At 39.1% G+C, this 19,177-nt stretch overlaps 1 protein-coding gene and 1 pseudogene across 1 annotated transcript in view; both read left to right on the forward strand.

Moving 5' to 3' along the window:
* LOC102856235 (chromosome unknown open reading frame, human C10orf76) overlaps positions 1–19,177 on the forward strand; it is a 239,266-nt gene that overhangs the window by 5,047 nt on the left and 215,042 nt on the right. Inside the window, exons 2-4 of the mRNA XM_006879993.1 lie at positions 14,038–14,150; positions 17,650–17,706; positions 17,824–17,970. Of these exons, the coding sequence (XP_006880055.1) occupies positions 14,049–14,150; positions 17,650–17,706; positions 17,824–17,970 (306 nt within the window). The 5' untranslated portion in view covers positions 14,038–14,048. The remainder of the gene's footprint in view (positions 1–14,037; positions 14,151–17,649; positions 17,707–17,823; positions 17,971–19,177) is intronic.
* Positions 4,302–5,701, forward strand: LOC102876777 (annotated as a pseudogene).

The raw sequence follows: 19,177 nt of genomic DNA on the forward strand, positions 1-19,177 counted from the left end.
TAACTTTTTTTGCGTGTACTGTCAAATCCAATCTGACTGGTATAGGAGGAGATTGTCCCCTCCTCCTTCTGGTGGATCTGGTGGATTTGAACCACATACCTCTGGGATTGCAGTGCAGTGTCTTGCCACTAGGCCACCAGAAGTCCCTTCAATTTTAATAATGGATTTGACTCACAGAAGGCACACTGATGTATTAGAAGATATATTTTGAGACCAGTTGAATTTTACATGTAAGGACATAGATATTAATTTGATACCAAAAACCAAACCCAATGCTGTCAAGTGGATTCTGACTCACAGGGATCCTCCATTGGGTTTCTGAGACTTTAATCTTTATGGGAGGAGGAGACGGCCCATATTTTTCTTGTGGAGCAGTTGGTGAATCCAAACCAATGACCTTTTGTTAGAAATGCGACGACTAATAAACTGTGTCCCAGAGCTGTCCCCTTTTAATCTGACAAGTGCTTATTATTTCAGTAGTCTGTTTCTAAAAGTTGCTTCCTTAACTTCAGCTTGAACTTGCATATGAGTAGTTGGTGGTCTGTCCCACAATCAGCACCTGGCCTGGTTTTCACTGCTGATATTGAGCTCCAGTGAATCTTTCCACAAATATAATCGTTTTGAAAAACAAACAAGCAAACAAAACAAAACAAACCCATAAAACATGAACACATCAGTTTATTATTTTATAAGGAGAAACACACAACAAATGGTCTGGATGTCTGAAAGCTACAACAGAAACCAAACCATCACCATAGTGAGTGTAGACTCTGAGCAAGGGAAGCAGAGAAATGGTTTTTTAAAGTTGCACAAGAAAAGATAATAAACAATAATATATGATTAAAAAATAATAAAGTTTATGTCTATACACCCTCACATAAAACAAAAAGGTCACAGGAGTCAGTCTTAACGATTTTCATTTTATACTTAAGTGGTATTCATGAGGCTTGTATGGCTCAAGAAGAATGAAATTAGAAGGTGTGAGTGACATTGTGTGGCTTGAGGAAGTGCAGAACTTGAACAGGAGATTTGTAAGAGGCTGCTGTTCACAGAGAATTCTTTTACAAAGAATTCTCATTTTAGAAGATAACAGAAAAATGTGGTTTTCAATCAGAGTTCCCTGAAATCTTGTCAATTTGGGTTTGGTTCCTCCTTTTGAAAGTGTAAGTGCCTTTCATTTTTATGTAAGCTAATTTGAAAGGGAACCTGGAGTAGTCATGTTTATTTAAACTTCATATGTATTGCTAATTTTTGAAACTGAACAGACTCAGTCGATGCTGATAGGAACTGGGTTGAATCCTCTTCTCTGAAGCTAATTCACATCTAGTGTTCAGACTTAAAGGTAATACCTAGAGTAGAGATGGAGAAGTCCAAATTACTGGGGCCATCAGAAAACAGGTGGAAAGAGGCAGATTAGGAGCTAGCTTGAGAATTGAAGGATTAAGGTTTGGAGGTAGAAACTTTTGCATTTTTTTAAGTACTTGTAGTTCCGGTGTTTATGTACAAAGAGTGTGGTAGGCCTTGTGGAAGCACTTGAGGATTGGGTAACTTCTACCTAAAGAGGTGAAATTAAGATCAAAACATGCTTTTGCACTTAGAAGCACTAGGAAACCTTTAAGAAAGCCAGGGCAGGGCAGAAGAGGGGAGATAGGTGAACATCATATTTAATTTTCTGGCATGATATAGACATTGTTGCCTGCTCTTGGGTATTGGCTTATGTCCAGGCAATAGCAATTTGAGACTCTTGAACAGTTAGCCACATATAGTTTTCATCTCTTTTATTTGACATTACAGATTCCTTTTAATTATTATTTCTTATGGTGATATCCTCTTACAGATGATCAATCTGTGACTAGTTTCCAAAAGAAAGGAATGCCTATTGGTGATATACGTAGGGGAGCATGAGATGGGAGCAGGTGAGTGGTACACCAGTGCTTTCCGTGGAGTTTACAGTTTGGTGGGTTTTTTTTAAGGATGAGAAGCCTTGGGAGGGATGTAGAGAGCGCCTGCTCCGGTGGGTCTGGGGTGATCCTGGGCAGAGAAGAGCAGACTGCAGAGTCCATCCAAGGTCCAGGTGGGAGTGCTCAGACCGAGCAGCCACAGTGTGTGATATGGATGACCAGCTGGCTTTTGGGGACCCAGCACATGCAGTTGGTCCCGAAGTTGGTGTCCCGGGTCTGGATGCAGTGCTGGCAGCACAGGATTTTTAGCCCTGCTTCTTCCTCTTGGCAGTCAGTTTCTTGTGGCGTATCCTTCTTTGAGGCAATATTTGTACAGCTCTCTGCTGATGGCTTGCACTTATGAAAGAGGTGGGGGATGTGTAGGGTTTTCTGGAGGTGGATTCTGAAGGTAGTTCACAGAGACCTCACTTTTTCCTCTTTTTCTCATGAGGCTCTGTTTCTGCTTCTCTCAGCTTTTGATCCAATTCATCCAGTGTTGTTTCAGTCACCTCCTAGCCATCTGGGGTAGCTTTCTGGCTCCTTTTGTTCACAAGATCATAGAATCTGCTATCCAAGAGTTTAATGGGAAGACTTGAATTCTGCAGTTGCAGGCTTGCATTCTTGTTTCATGCTACCATTTACTTGCTTGTGACTTTGTAGAAGTTACTTTCCCTTGCTGATTCTCAGTTTCCTCGTTAAAGGCCCTATTTTCTTCAAGTGCCACTTCCCTACTAGAGTTTATACTTTTAAATAGCCTCACAGTATCTTTTTGTCCTAATGTACTTTTCTTTTAAATTTTTGTTGTAAAGCGTGGGTAAATAATTCTCAAACTTTAGTGAGCATGACAGTTACTTAGGGCAGGGTTTTTTCCCATTGTGATATTATTGATATTTTCAGATAATTCTTTGTTGTGGGGGAGAGAGAAAGCTGTCCTCTTGTAGGATATTTAGCATCATCTCTGATCTCTACTCCCTCCATGCCAGTACCACCTTCTGCCCTCGTTGTGACAACCAAAAATATCTCTAGACATTGCAAAATACCCCTGACCTAATGTGAGATGAAATTGCTCCAGTTTAGAACTATTAACCTGGAGTGATTGTTAAAAATGTATATACCTAGTTATGATTGGTAAAATATAGGAAAATGAGGAAAACTTTCTGTGAGATGGATTGACATAGTAACTGAAAAAAATGGCCTCAAACATACCAATAATCTTGAAGATGGTACAGACACTAGGTAACATTTTGTTCTGTATATTTAAAATTGTCTTTAAGTTAGGGGGCTCTGGTGGCCTAGTGGCAAGAAGCTGCCCTGCAGTTCCGAAAGTGCACAGTTTGAATCCACTAGATGCTCTGCTGGAAAAGGCAGGGCAACTCCTCCAGTACCAGTCTGATCCGATTGGACAGTACAGGACAAAGAGAAAAAAAATAATTCTCTTTAGGTCAGAACCACTATCACCAAAACAGAAGTCCTTATCTTGACAAGCTTGGTTCAGTAGTTGGATATAGAAGCTTAAGGATATATTTTCAGGATACAGAATCCTGAGAGATTCTGATAGAGTTGATCAAGGGTTTGCTGCAGGATATTCTCTAAGCTGGGGGGCTCAATAACCTCATGCTTGACTTTCTCTCTTACTTGGTGTTTCTATTTGTTATGAAGATTCTAGGTTCAATTAAAATAGGATAGTATCATTGAAATCCTACAGTTGATGGATACATATACATATACATATACACATACACAAACATATACATATACGTATACATATACATACATACACTATATATGTGTGTGTATATATATGTGTGTGTGTATATATATATATATGTGTGTAAAATTTACCATATTTGGTACATCTATCAACTTGAATACCCTCCAAGAGATATTCAGAGGTAATAAATCACACAAGAGGAGATTGCCCATCCTGATTCTTTTTTTTTAAATTTTTGCCCATCCTTCTTCTGTAGTTCAGCTGGTAGATTTGAACTGCTGCCTTTGGAATTGTAGTGTAGGTGCTTACCAGCAGGCCACCAGAGCTCCGTATCAATGATATTGTTCAATAACTTCCACATTCTGTTGGATCATATTTTTGGGGAATGAGAACAAATATGGATATCTTCCAGTTGGTTGACTAGATAGCTGTCTTCCACTTTTTGTTGTTGAGTTGTGGGAGTTCTATACATAAACTAGCTATTAAAGTCTTATCAGGTTATGGACTTCAAATCTTTTCTCCTATTCTGTAGATTGTCTCACTCACAAGTTTTTAGTCGCAGTAAAGTCCCATTTATAGGTGGCTAGGATCGTCTGCCCTGATCATCTCCGGCCATCGGGCTTGGCCGAGGCCCCTGCAGGTTGTAGAAGATGGCCAAGTTCATGACGCTGGTGATCCAGGACAGCCCCTCCGGCTGGGGCCCCTGCGCCGTTCCTGAGCAGGTTCGGGGACATGCCCTACCAGCCCTTCAGCAAGGGAGACCGGCTAGGAAAGGTGGCCGACTGGACGGGTGCCACATACCAAGATAAGAGACACACCAACAAGTATTCCTCCCAGTTTGGTGGAGGGGACTCAGTATGCTTATTTCCACGAGGAGGATGAAACTAGCTTCAGCTGGTGGACACGGCACGCACGCAGAAGACAGCCTACCTGTGAGCTCTGGTGGCCTAGCGGCAAGAAGCTGCACTGCAATCCCAGAGGTGCTTGGTTCGACTCCACCAGATGCTCTCCTGAAGAAGGGGGGACAGTCTCCTCCTGTACCTGTCAGATCCGATTTGATGGTACACACATTAAAAAAAGAAGAAAGAAAAGAAAAATGAAGACGGCCTACCAGCGGAACCAGATGCGCTTCGCACAGCGTAACCTCCGCAGAGACCGAGATCGACGGAACACGGTACAGTTTAACCTGCAGACGCTGCCCAAGAGTGCCAAGCAAAGGGAGAGAGAACGCATACGACTACAGGAGAAATTCCAGAAGCAATTTGGAGTGCGGCAAAAATGGGACCCAAAAGCACAAAAACCCCGAGATTCGTCAGTTGAAGTCCGCAGCGACTGGGAGGTCAACAAGGAGATGGACTTACCCCAGTTGGTGACGATGCGCTACTTGGAGGTCCTGGAGCCCCAGGAGATTGCGTGCTGCGGGGCCCCTGGAGTCCTAGGATAAAGCCTTGAGCGCGTCACCACGAGGAACCAGCAGCTGCTGCGGAGCATCGGCACCACCACGGACGACCCTTCATCAGAAGGCTGGCCAAAACTCAGGGCAAGGCCTTTGCCGCTGGTGCCATTCTGGCCACGCTGATGAGCTGCACCTGCTCAGTTACTCCTGGGATATCGTCGTGCAGAGAGTCTGCTCAAGCTCTTCTTTGACAAGCGAGACAACCTTGACTTTGACCTCCTGACAGTGAGACGGCCAACAAGCCCCCTCCGGACGAAGGCAATTCCTTCAACTCGTCCCACAACCTCGCCATGGAAGCCGCCTACATCAACCACAACTTCTCCCAGCAATGCCTCGGGACGGGAAAGGAACGATACAGCTTCCCCAGTCCAGACCCATTTGAGGATGACATGGATAAGAATGAAATCGCCTCTGGCTTCTCGTTACCGGAGGTGGAAGCTTGGAGACGACATTGACCTGATTGTCCGTTGTGAACATGATGGTGTCATGACCGGGGCCAATGGGGTGGTGTCCTTCATCAACATCAAAACCCTCAACGAGTGGGATTGGCGTCAGAAGCTGGACTTGCAGAGAGGGACCGTCACTGCTCTCTGAAATTGACAGAGGAATAAAGTCTTCATCAGTTAAAAAAAAATCCAGTTTATATCCATTTTATATCATTATATAATTTTTCAAATTATATCATTTTTATATCCTAATTTTGGTGTCATCTTTAAATAATCCATTGTAAAAAGTGAGGTTTTGAAGCTTTAACCCTGCATTTTTTTCTTTTTTCAAATGAATAGAATGTTATTGCGAGAATCAGATGTGTCTTAGTACTTATTTGGCCTCTTTTCTGTAGCTGCAGAACTCCTAGATATTACTCATCAGCCTTTTTCAGAAATACGGATACCATCCAAAAATTTTTGGATATCCTTTGTTTTTAACTGCTGTAGCTTGCTGAATCAAAGTAGCTGAATTTGACATAAGCTTAATGTAATTTTCATCAAGAATTAACTCATCTTTCTGGGCTTGTGATTTCGAACAAGCAACACCTGGTCTCATTCAAACTCTATGAATGAATTTTTCACCTAGAATTTTAACCAGAGATCCTCTCCTGAATCACTACGTTGATGGGAAATGAGCATACACAAACCTCATCTTGTAAGGAAAGCCCAGTGTAACACCCTTGATCATGTTCTGTACTTGGCTACAGATGGTGTGAACTGCAGCCAGTTCCTTCCTGTTCCCCCACCATTTGTCAAGGGGAAGCTGCTGCCTTTTCTTTCCAAGGAGACTGAGCTCTACATTGATAGGACTGAAGTTCCTCCACAAGGTTCCTTGTGGGCCTTTCAGGATAACTGTGTAATATCATGATAATTGTGTAATTACTTCAGAGTGATTTCAACTCTCTCTGGAATGTCTACAGTCTGGTTGCTGAGAATGGTCTTCACTCTTGCAGTAAAGGTGGCAGAGAAACCCTGCCATTTTCTTCTAAAAGTTTATTTTCATTCTTGTGGATGGGATATTGATACATTTTGAATTAATTTTTGTTTATGATGTGAGGTTTGTTTGCATTTGGAGCACTATTTGTCAGACCGTTATTTCCTTAATGCATGAACTTGGCACACTTGTTAAAAATCATTTGGCCATAGATGTATGGAATTATTTCTGAGTTATCAGTTCATTTCCATTGGTCTTTGTGTCTCTCCTTGGCCATTTTCATACTTATAAAAAATATTTTTTATATTGTTTTGCATGCAAAATTTATGTACATTGTATTTTGTTTCTAGCCCTTGTGTTTTACACATTCCTCTATTCACATTGTGTTTCATAATCACCATGGCCACCATTACACTGCCTTTTCAGGTCCTCACTGGATCTTCCTTCACCTCCTTTCTCCACCCAGCAAACTATGACCTCGTGATTTCCCCATCATACTGTTTTGATCATTGTAATTTTTGGTATGGATCAAAATTGGAAGCATGAGTTCTCTAACTTTTTCTTTTTCAGGACTGTTTTGGGTATTTGAGACCCTTTGTGATTCCATGTAAATTTGAAGATTGCCTTTTCCATTTATGCAGAAAAGGCTTGTGGCACACTTGCATCGCCTCCTCATGATTCTCATTTCTCTTCATCCTTTTCTCCTACGGCTTCCTGCATTCAGAGTTTTCTTCCAGGACAAATACTACCCTTTTGATCTCGTATGATTGATTGTTCTGAGGAATGAGTAAGTACTTCTTTAATGTTGGTGTTCACCTGAGAAGCATATCTGTTGTTCGGCTCAAAGTTGAGCTATAGAGGTAAATTCTAGTTTCAAAGAATTACTAAGTACTATCATCTCAGGGGGTCTGAGTCTCTATTAGATTACAAAACTTGAGTATATTTGTGATTTTCAGTTTTGTTCCAAATTTTTCTCCCACTCTATGTAGGACTTTCTACTGAGATACTATTACTGATTCATCCTATTTGTTAAAGATCTGTTAAGATTTTCTATGACTATTTTTTAGTCACTTTATATAGTTTTTGTATTTCTAGGAATATCTTCATTTCATCTAGGCTATCTTAATTTATTGACATACATGCATCATTGTCTTCTTTAAGAATTTTAATTTCTATAGGGTTAGTAGTATTGTCTTTACTTTTATTTCTGATTTTAGTGACTTGTGTCTTCTCTCTTTTCCCTTATCTGTTTAGCTAAAAGTTTGTTGATTTTATTCAAATAATCAACTTTTGGTTTTACACTAATAAAACCAAACCATTTATCTGTATGCATTTGCCTGTTTTTCATTTTTCAACTTGAAGAATAACTAGTTAGCATTTATAATTTATGTATACTTTCTGTTTTCTAATTAGATAAAGAAAAAGCATGTTTCTAGCACTCCAAAAAAGACCTCGTGTTCCCTTCCACTCAGCTCCCCCTCAAGGGTACTATTTTGTCACAGTAGATTAATTTTCTCTTTTTGAACTTCATATATGTAGAATCACACAGTTTATAATTTTTTGGGTAGGGGAAGTTTGAATTATGGGAGTGAGGACATTATGTGTGTGATTTATCCATGAAGCAGCATGTATCAGGAATTTGTCGGTTTTCATTTATATATGTTGTTATTGTTATGTGCCATCAAGTCACCTGCAACTTATAGTGACTCTATTTACAACAACCCTAAATCCTGCTCTGTCCTGTGCTAATATCACTGTCTGACTCACCTACCCCCCATTACTCCAGTGACTGTATCAGTCCACCTTATAGAAGGTCTTCTCCTGTGCTGTCCCTCCACCCACCCAAGCGTGACATCCCTCTCCAAGGATTGGTCCCTTCTTGCAACATGTACAAAGTATGTAGACGAAGCTTCAGAATCCTTGCCTCTAAGGAACAACCTGGTTTAACCTTTTCTAGGACTAACCTGTTTGTTTTCTTAGCAGTCCAAAATATATTCAACACTCTTTTCCAATACCACAGCTCAAAGGCATCAATTCTTCTATCATCCCTAGTCCTTTACCAGCTCTCTGACGCATAGCAAGTGATTACAAAGACCATGGCCTTTATCAGATGCACCTTAGTCTCCAGACAGACATCGTTGCTCTTCAGTACTTTGGAGAGGTCTCTAACCGCAGACTTTCCCATAGCAATATGTCTTTTAATTCCCTGCCTGCTGGTGCCAAGAGTGTTGACTGTGGAGCCAAGCAAACTAAAGCTGTTAACAATCTCAATCTCTTCACAGTCTTATCAAGATGCTGCCAGTATGCCCAGTGGTGAGAATCTCTGTTTTCTTGATATTGAGCCTCAATACATACTGAAGGCTGCAGTCCTTGACCTTCTGCAGCAAGCGCTTCGAGTCCTCCTCAGTTTCATCAAGCAAGGTTGTGTCATCTGTATAACGCAGATTGTTGATGAATCTTTCTCCAGTCCTGATACCACATTTCTCCTCAAAGAGCCCAGCCTCCCAGATAATCTGTTTGACATACAGATTGGGAGATAGGACACATCCCTGGCACATACCCTTCCCTGTTTTGAACCATACTGTTTCCTTGCTCTGTTCTGATGCCTGCCACCTGCTCCAAGTACAGGTTTCGCATTAGCATAATCAAGTATTCTGGGATTCTCATTCTTCACACAGATTCACACAGTTTGTTTTGATCCACACAGTCAAATGCCTTTGCATAATCAATGAAACACAGATAGACATTCCTATGTAGTGTGCTATTTTATGATAGACCGTAGTTTATTTTTCTATTCTGTTTCTGACAGACATTCAAATTCTCTTCATATATATGAATTTTCTCTCTCACAGACCCAGTGACTAGCAAAGATAGGTGCAGGAGGAGCATGTGGAGTAGCATGTCTGACTGTGGAGCTATTTGTATGATGCTATGGACATTATTGATGGGGACAATTTCCCTTTGTGAAGCAAGTGTAAAGTGATGGACATTTAAGTGGCTGATTATTTTAAGATATACATCTTTAGAATTGTATGACTTGAGACTTCAGAAAGACATTGTGGTCCAGTTCATGGGGCCAGCAGTTCCAGAGGTTTAGAAATAAAAGTCATCATTGGTTTGCTATCTATCAGAGGGGAGGGTGGCTTGAAGCCATTCATAAGTTGAAGGGTTCCAAAGGCTGATAATTGAAAAGGCTGATTATTTTTATATACTCTTCTGATGTCTATTTCTGGAAAAAAAAGTGTTATAGCTTAAACTGACATTTCTTTTTCCCCTCTTTATATTTGTATTGGTTTGCATGTAATAATTTATATACATTGTGCTTGATTCATGTACATTGCATTTTATATAATTACTATTGATCTATGCCTGTTATTACCCTGTCTTTTCAAATCGTCATTGAATCTTTTCTATTCTTTTACCCACTCCCCAATGCTAAACTGACATTTCTTTGGGTTTGTGTGCCTTTACTATAATTATTTTTTTAAATTTTTATTTTATTTTATTATTTTGTGTACATGTACCGTCAAATCAGATCTGACTGGTACAGGAGATTTCCCCTCCTTCTCCAGCAGAGCATCTGGTGGATTCGAATCACGTACCTCTCTGGGATTGCAGTGCAGCTTCTTGCCACTAGAGCTCACCAGAGCTCCCTCTAATTATTTCTTGAACAGACCTTAATCTTGAAAATTTGGATAAAGTGGGAATGATAAACTGAAATGGGAGAAGAAATAAATTTTAGTCTGTCATGAGTGACTTGGAAGAGGCCCTTTGAGAGCCTGATGCATGAAATTGGATTATTAGTATGATTGGGAAGAATGACATTTCAAAATGGCATATGTGGTTTCTGCCATCTTCGAGTGGGACTCCATTGTTTCCAACTCTGCTCATCAAGAGATTTGGTTACTGCCTTTGTTTATTTATTTATTTTTTTTTCTTGTTGTGTACTGTCAATCAAATCTGACTGGCAAAGGAGGAGATTGCCCCTCCTTCTCAGCAGAGCATCTGGTGGATTCGAACCATGTGCCTTTGGGATTGCAACACAGCTTCTTGCCTCTAGACCACCAGAGCTCCCTTGCCTTTGTTTTTTAAGAGGGAGGTCAAGATTCTAGTAGACTGTCAGCTTGTAATTTTTCCTGCTTTGCTTACCCTTCTGGTTCACTCACATGTAACAAATTTAAGTCTGTCTTGTTTTTGCTTTGTTGGCCTTTTCTGTACTTGGAAGAACCAGTTTGAAGCCCTGATTTAAAAGTCTGGATCAGCTTTTTTCATGAAGATGGTGCTGAAAGCAAAGAAGGAAGCCCATGTCCCTCCCAAAACTGAAGCCAAAGCAAAGATGTTAAAAGCCAAGAAGGCAGTCCTGAAGGGTGTCTACAGCCACACACGCACACACAAAAATCTGCATGTTACCCATCTTCTGGTGGCTTTAGATTCTGAAACTCCAAAGACAGGTCAAATGCTCCCTACAGAGCACCCCCAGGACAAACAAGCTTGACCACTATGCCATCGTCAGGTTTCCCCAACCACTGAGTCAGCCATGAAAAAATAGAGAATAGTAAACACTCTTGTGTTCATTGTGGAAGCCAAGGCCAACAAGTACCAGATCAAACAAGGTGTAAAGAAGCTCTGTGACATTGATTTGTCCAGGATAACTCTTTGATTGGGCCTGATGGAGAAAAAGCCTATGCTCGACTTGCTCCTTACCATGATGTTTTGAATGTTGCCAACAGAATTGGAATCATTTAACCTGAGTCCAGCTGGCTAATTCTAAATATAAATTTTTCTCACCAAAAAAAAGTTTGGATCAACAGGGATCATAATCTAGTTACAGAATGATTCTTTCCCATTGCATGGTGCTATAGCATTTCCTTGGTACCTTTATCTTTCATGATAAGCCAGTGCTTTATGAGATATTATTTATCCATCTCTACCAGTAGACTGTAAATTCTTGGAAAATCAGGACTGGATTTTCTTGCATGTAACTCTTAGTGCTAAAACTTGTGCTTGGCACTATTTGAGTGCTCCTTATATATTTGTTATATTTATGATATTTCAGTGATGTTGAGGAAGATGTTAGTGATATGTCTACTCCAGTTTTCCCTGTGTGAAAAATGAGAAGCACAATGATTTTATTAGTTAATGTCATATAGTTGTTTGGGAGATCTGCATGCTAATCTCGGTTTTGCTATCCTTTCTTTCTGTTGTGTCTCACTTTTTTAGCTGGTTCTAGTTCTCTCTGCAACATGGAAGGGTTGTGAAAGAGGACAAAAGCTCTGAGTCAGTTTAAACAGATTATTGTTATTATGTGCCCATTATGGTGTGTTAGAATTTACAGCCTTTCCAGTCACATATTAGTATTTTTATATTTAAGAGCTCAAACTTAATATTTGGAATCTCTTTAAGAGTTCCCTTATATTTTTCTCCCTCTATCGCCTTAGAAAAACACTCTTGCTTCTTGTAGACCATTGGTAGAAGTGCCAGCAGGATTGAGAGACTTTATGTGTCAGTTTCCAGGCACATGTTGGCCGTTTGGATGGTAAATGCCAGTTGCCTGTGAGAATGACAGAGAGTAATGAGTTGAGGCCCTTGGCTGAATTACTCTTGCTCCAAATGGAAGGAGAGTGATGAAAAGAATTTAATTTCTTTAAAAATTTGGTACTTTGGACTGGAATTGTTTCCCTCCCTTCTCTGTTCCCTTTTGCTTATTAGAAAGTATTGATTCTGAAATAGGAAAAGTGAGCTTATTAGATTTGGAGCGGGCATTGATTAGCTGTAACCCAATTATAAATCCTTAGAGGGAGATGTTTATAAACATGTACTTTTCACATCCAGGAATGCATAATTGCTGCCATTGCTGATAATCAACAGTTGAAACTCAGCATAGTAAAACTCATAGCCATTTGGTTTAGAATGGTGTTTTTTTTATAAGAATGGTATTTTATAAAAAAAAATTTGGTAAGGTCATCTTGATTTCCAGTTTATTTTTTCCTGATAAGGACATTTTCTTTACTACCTTTTTAAAAGACACAGGACTGTTTTAAGTGGAGACTGTATTTTCTGCTTTAGGATAAAGCAATGATCAATATACTATAAATTAGCCAAAAGAGTTTTCTTTTTTTTGGTGGTTGTTGTTATTTTTCTTTTCATCAGTTTTCTCTGGACTATAATTGAATTTGAGAACTTAATGAGACTTCAATAGAAATAAATCTTATTTTTAATATGTTAGGTCAGAACAAGGACTTTTCAGTACTTCCCCCCCCTTATTTCATGATCAGTAAATAGCATACACTGAGCATTTGCTATGAACCAGTACTCATAGAAATAATATAAGATGTAATATTCCCTAGGCATGCTTAATATTTGGTTGTGCTTTGACATATAGTCAAAGGTGAACCTCTTTTCTGGGTGATGTATTAGAGAAAGACAATGTCAGGTGCAATGTTTTTAGCTATATAATACATCCCTACCTTCAATGAGATTTTTATTTGAAAGATAGTGTATGTCTTCCAAAAGTCATTGAACAGATTAGTTTTGCTGCTTTGCTGCTTTGCCTTTGCTGGTAAAACTCTTCTATTCATGTCCCTGTCCTCCCTCCCTTATCAAAGTTATCATTGGATGACATTAAGCTTTACAGCTTGGGCCTAGGATTAAAACAAAAAGAAATACAAACTTTGTCAATAATATAAAGAATATAGGAGGTAAGAGAATTTGGTATACCCACAGAGGAGTGATTCAGTGGATTTTCAGTTTTATCTTGAGAAAATTTTTGAGAATTTCTTGAAGCAGGATGGGAAAATTTGGGTATGGTTCATAGAACCACTTTTATATAGAGTTGAAAAATATATTTAAGTTTGACCTACAGTGGGGGTTACAGATACATACAATTATATTTGAAAGGAGTATGTTATTCAGTTATTTTGAAATGAAATTTAATTTTTGGCCTTTTAACTGCTATTTTCTGCCTGGGGTCTCTTTCCAGAGGAATTTCTGAAGGCAGTCGAGTGCAGTGTGATTTATGAGGCAGTGAAGGCCAACTACTTTGCAGTGATGTGGAGCCACATACTTGGGGAAATCAATGGAGCACATCAGTCTGCAGCACACTTCCTGCCTTAATGGTCCTAAGCTCGATCAATACTTGAAATTTAACTTTACCATCAGTCTGTGGGCAGTGTATGCTTTGCAGTCTTCCTTCCATCAACCTCAAATATATGGCCAGACCTATTATAGATGGAGCTAGTTACATTTTCCTGCTTGCTTTTGGATCTGTTTTAAACTTTGTCCACTGGCATGTTAAAGGATGTTAAATGTGTTATGCTGTAGGCCAACTGGTGATTTAAACCTGTATATTACCTGACAGTGAGTGGGGGTTGGACAGGTGTATAAGATCTGTGGCATGATTATTTATCATTTCTTCTTCTTAAAATATTTCACATTGAGGTACCTCAGTAAATGCTGCATCCAGCATCTTAGAAAGCAGTGTACAGAAATGACTGACTTTCTCTTCACAGATTCTGTAACCATGGCACAGGTCGAAAAACGAGGGGGCTTGCTCCGCAAGTCTTCAGCCTCCAAAAAACCACTGAAGGAAAAAGTAGTGCTGATGTATGATGAGATCTTCATGGTAAGGCCTGGATACCTCTCTTTTTGCTTAGCTGCTTCTTGACTCCTTACCTTTTTGTCTCAAAATGTGAAAGAGCTTCACTACTGCATGGTCTTTAGATGAAGAGAAAGAATAAGGAAGAGAGTGAGCTCTCCCATGGTAGGATTAATAATCCTATATTAATAACTATAGATTGTTATTATGTTGTTCTTATAGTTTGTTGCCATGAACTGGATAAAAACAACTGAGAGGAAAAAAGCAAGGGAAGCTGCTTTTCTGAGTATGTTTAAGGAAGATTTACATTCCTTATGATCTGACTTAAAGCCCTTCTAGATTCTCTCATTGCTATTGAGACAAAACCAGCTGACTCATAGCTGACCTTCCCTTGAGTTTCTGAGGCTGTAGAGGCATGGGAAGGATGATTTGAACTGTCAGAGAGGTGTGGCCTTTGGTTTAGTATTGTAACTTTTTATGCCACCAGAGCTCCCTCCTGACCTAGGCATCTTGTGATGTTTCTTTTCACCCTTAAGTTCTTATGATTCAGATATTTTTAGAAGATATATTATTATATTCCTTCTCACATTAATAGTAGATAATCCAGTTTAATAGAATGTATCATTTTCCAACTATGTGGATGACAGGAATTATTGGCAATTTAATTGGAGATTTATTGGTTATTCAGAACTACTGATGGACTGTGTTCTGAAATATATGTTTTTATAAGAGGTAAGAAGAATCAGGTACCCTGCAAGGGTTCTTGCCTTTTCAAATACTGGTTATAAGAAGGATGTATAAAACAATAACACTAATAAAAAGTTACCGTATATTATATTCTTACTGCGTTCCTGAACCTGTGCTAAATGCATCACCAAATACATTAGCTTTAATTCTAATAAGAATTGTCCAAAGATACTGGATAGGGGACCAGGATTATAGTTGGGAGGTGATGGAGTCTTGATTGGGACCCATTTGTCTTACTCCAAATCCTTACTTTTTGGACTTTGTGTGTCCTAGAATAAATAATGTGATAAAAAGGAAACATTTAATTGTTGGCACACTTTAGAGAACTAATTTCACAGGTGAGCTAACAAATTTTGACAGAAGCTAACAGAGTTTTATAGAGTATAAAAAGGGCAAGTGCTGTGCTGCATGGGGATATCCATATCTGACCTTGACCAACCTTACAGGGGGGGGGAACTGTCCCCATCCCCATCAGTAACACAAAATACAAAAGTCCCATGAGTTCAGACTCCCATATCTCTGCATGCTCTCTGCTCATCTCAGCACCAATTTGTGGGCCCAAACTCTGATGTCATAGGTCACAGGCCACACAGAGCCATATTCGGGAAGTCAGAAAGTTATAATTCAGATTAATAACAAAATACAGACAAGAGAGCTCTCAAAATGTGCACATAAGCACCTCAACTTTGAGCTTCATTGTTCTAAGTGTTCCAAAGTTCTCAGTCCTCCACTATTGGCTTCCCACCCCCAATTGTGCAACAAAGTTCTGAGTCCTCCAAATATTGGTTCTCCACTTAATTATCCAACAGAGTTCTCAATCCTGCCAGTATTGGCTGCTTCTTCTACCACCAGTTGTCCAACAGAGTTCTTAGACCTGCCAGTATTGGCTTCCCTCCAGGTACACCCTCCCCCCAAAAGGTCTCATCTCATCCCACATCAGATTGGCTTCTACTGCCGTCCTAAATCATGTCCTATGTTACACTGAGTTGGGGGAGGTTTCTCGTCTCTGGCTGGGGAGGATTTTTAACTCTTCTGGTGAGGGGAAGAGCTTTATCTCTGCAGCTAGAGCTGTTTAATTTACTGGTGAGACTAGCCAACCCTCTTGTAGATTTTTGAGACTAGCCAGTCTTCTTGTGGAATGGTAGCTAGCCAGTCTCTTTGTGGATAAAGCAACTTGTCGATTCGCGTAGTCCCACTCATCTCCACAGTCAGTCATCCACGCTAGAAAAGCCATATTGAAAGACAAACTCCACACAGAGAAAGTGAATAGGTACTAGTTTTCTACTAGGGTTCTTTCTGTATTTAAACACGCTTGGTATACATACAATTCCTGCTCAAATGAGCTTTGGCTATAAAAAGTGTCAGCTCTGTGAGTGTTTTAAGTCTCTTGTGAATATTAGAGAATAAAATGACATAAAATTTGTAACAGCTTTACAAAGTATGAACCTTTAAGGTAGCAGTACTTGAGAGAAAGGAATAGAAAGAACTCACTATTTAGAAGGCAAGAAGTGATGCTTCTTTAAGTCATTCTTAATTAAAAGGTGGTTGGGTTTTTTTATTTTATTGGATAAGCACTTCTTAACTATTGAACGCATTCATTTTTAGTCAGTATAGTAATTTTAAAAAGTCTACTGATTTTGTCATTAGTTTTCTTGTAAAGTATGGGTTCTCCCTTCTTATTTTTCCCATTAAGCCAAAATTTCTGACTTCCTGAAATTTCTGTTTGAATATTACTATTGAGAAATTTCAGATTTTAGCACCATAATTTTGCTCATTTTTTGGACCAGTTTAAGAACATATTAAAAGCACAAGTTAAAGTTCTCTTTAAAGAACTCAATGTATTTAGGAGGACAAAGAGAACAGACAGTATAGAATGTTCTACAGATGACTGCAGTAGTACTTAGGTGATCTGTGTTCTGGCTCCTGGATTTGGGATGATCAATTTTGTAGCCCTTCTGCCTAAAACCAAACCTAAACACCCAGCTCACTACTATCAAGTCAGTTCTGCTTAGTAGAACAGAGTAGAACTGCCTCAGAGGATTCCAAGGCTATAAAATCTTCACAGAAATAGACTGGCTTTTCTTTTGAAAAGTTCAGACCAACAAACAGGTTTAGAAGCTGAATGCCTTAACTATAGCACCACCAGAGCTTACTTTAATTCCTCAAAAGAGAATGATGATAATATCAATAATACTTGGTTTACCATGCCATTGTATTTAATGTATATGTAAGTGCTTTGAAAACTGAGCCCTATCAACCTGTAAGAGGGATGTGTTATAATGTGACTAACTTATTTAATTAATTAGGTTCACTTTTTGCTATAAGAGAGGTAGCATAGTCCGTAGCCTTTTGCACTACTAAGCTAAAAGTTATATGTCTAGCAGTTTGAATCAACTAAGCTCATGGGAGAAACATTCTTCTATTAACAGTTATAGTCTTGGAAACCCAGAGGAGAGTTACTATGAGTTGGAATGAACTTGATGGCAATGAGGGTTGTATTTTGTTGTTGTTTCCTGCTATAAGAGATAAGTTTTAGGACAGTTCTTGAAATCATTATTTAACTTCTACTGCAGGGAATATATATCTATCTCATACATAATGTATTCCATTTGAAACAAGATGAATTTTCTTTCCCTCTAGAACAATTTAGAATGACTAGACATTTTCAAACTTAATTTTGAAAGGAAAAGTTGATTTTACGTTGTGACCCCTTGAAATGTGTTCTTAATAGTGTTGGCGATAATTAGAGATGTTGAATATGCTTATCCTCTAATTTCAGACAGAGGACCCAAGTAAATGTAGTCCTCGGTTTTGGGAGGAGCTCTTCCTCATGAAGGTAAGACTTATAAGTATCTGAATTTTCCTGGTAACCGATATTCTTTTCCTGTAGCATCTCATGTGTTGTAGGTACTGCATTAAAAATGCACTACTGCCCTTACTGTTTTCTTGGCAGGTGAATTTAGATTACTTAGAAGGCAAGTTGGAATCTCTTGATGGTGAGGAGTTAATGAAGATCAAGGACAATATTAATTGCTTATTTCAACACTGCATCCTGGCCCTGGGAGAGGAGCACCCAATTCGAGTTGTCAATGCATTGCAGGTATAAGGCTGGGAGACTGGGAAAGTCTTGTTTACAAAAAGAAAGAAATTGGAACTCATGTATTGGAACTAGAGGAAATGAAAATATCCCTTAAGTGTAAGGATTCCTCTTTTTTCCATTTATTTCTCCTTCCTTTCTATTTTCCCTCCTTCCTACCTCCCTTTTTGCTTCTTCCATTTAGTTTCTTTCTTCATTCTTTCACCATGTATTTGTGCTTTGTGTTTTAGTCCTGGCCTGGTTTGAACACGTTGATGTTTATTCTAGAAATGATGTCCATTTATGTAATTTGGTCTAATGTCAAAGTGGATTGTTTGACAGAATTATTCTTCTTACTTGAGGAAAGGAAGATATGGAAAAACTAAGGCAATTATTCTTAGTTTGTAACAAAGCTCTAAAGAGAATTTTCTCACCAGGTTGCTGTTGTTAAGTGCCATCGAGTTGATTATGACTTATAGTGTCCCTATGAACAACAGATCTGAAGCTGTCCTATCCTGTGCCATCCTTATCATCCCTGACACATTTGAGCCAATTGCCTCTGAAACTGTTACCAGTCCATCTTGCTGAGGGTCTTCTCCTTTGCTTTCCCAGCATGATGTCCCTTTCAAATGAATAGCCTCTCCTAACAACATGTCCAAAATATATGAGATGAAACTTCACTATCTTTGCCTCCAAAGAACAATCTGGTTACACTTTCTCTAGGACATACCTGTTTGTTCTTTTGGCATTACTGTTCTTCATCCCCATAACTCTAATGCATTGTCCTTCTCCTGTCATCCTTATTCATTGTCCAGTTTTCAGATGGGTAGCAGGTGATTGGAAAGACTGTGGTTTCGATGAGATGCACCTTAATCTTTAAACTGACATCATTGCTCTTTAGGACTCACCAGATTAAGAAGTTCTTAATTTGGAGTTTCAGAGAGTCCTTCTGTAAATGTGCACTATTTTATGTGCAAATGTCCTTCTCCCCCCAACTCCCAAAGAGAGGTTTCATTAGCTTCTCAAAATGTCTGCAACTCAGAAAACACTTAAGAATTATTGTTCTTTGTGTTAAGTGGCATGGCTACGAAGAAGATTTATCTAGCAATTTCTTGAGTAATTATTATGTTATAATTATAGGAATAGGTAGGTGGTAGGAATACAATATAGAATTTCAAGGGCAAAAACTTTTATAGTTTCATTCAGTATTTTTTTTCTGTGCACTATAGTG

This window comes from Elephantulus edwardii, unplaced genomic scaffold (genome assembly GCF_000299155.1).
Source record: "Elephantulus edwardii isolate Elephantulus edwardi_28Jun2011 unplaced genomic scaffold, EleEdw1.0 scaffold00006, whole genome shotgun sequence".
Taxonomy (NCBI): Eukaryota; Metazoa; Chordata; class Mammalia; order Macroscelidea; family Macroscelididae; genus Elephantulus; species Elephantulus edwardii.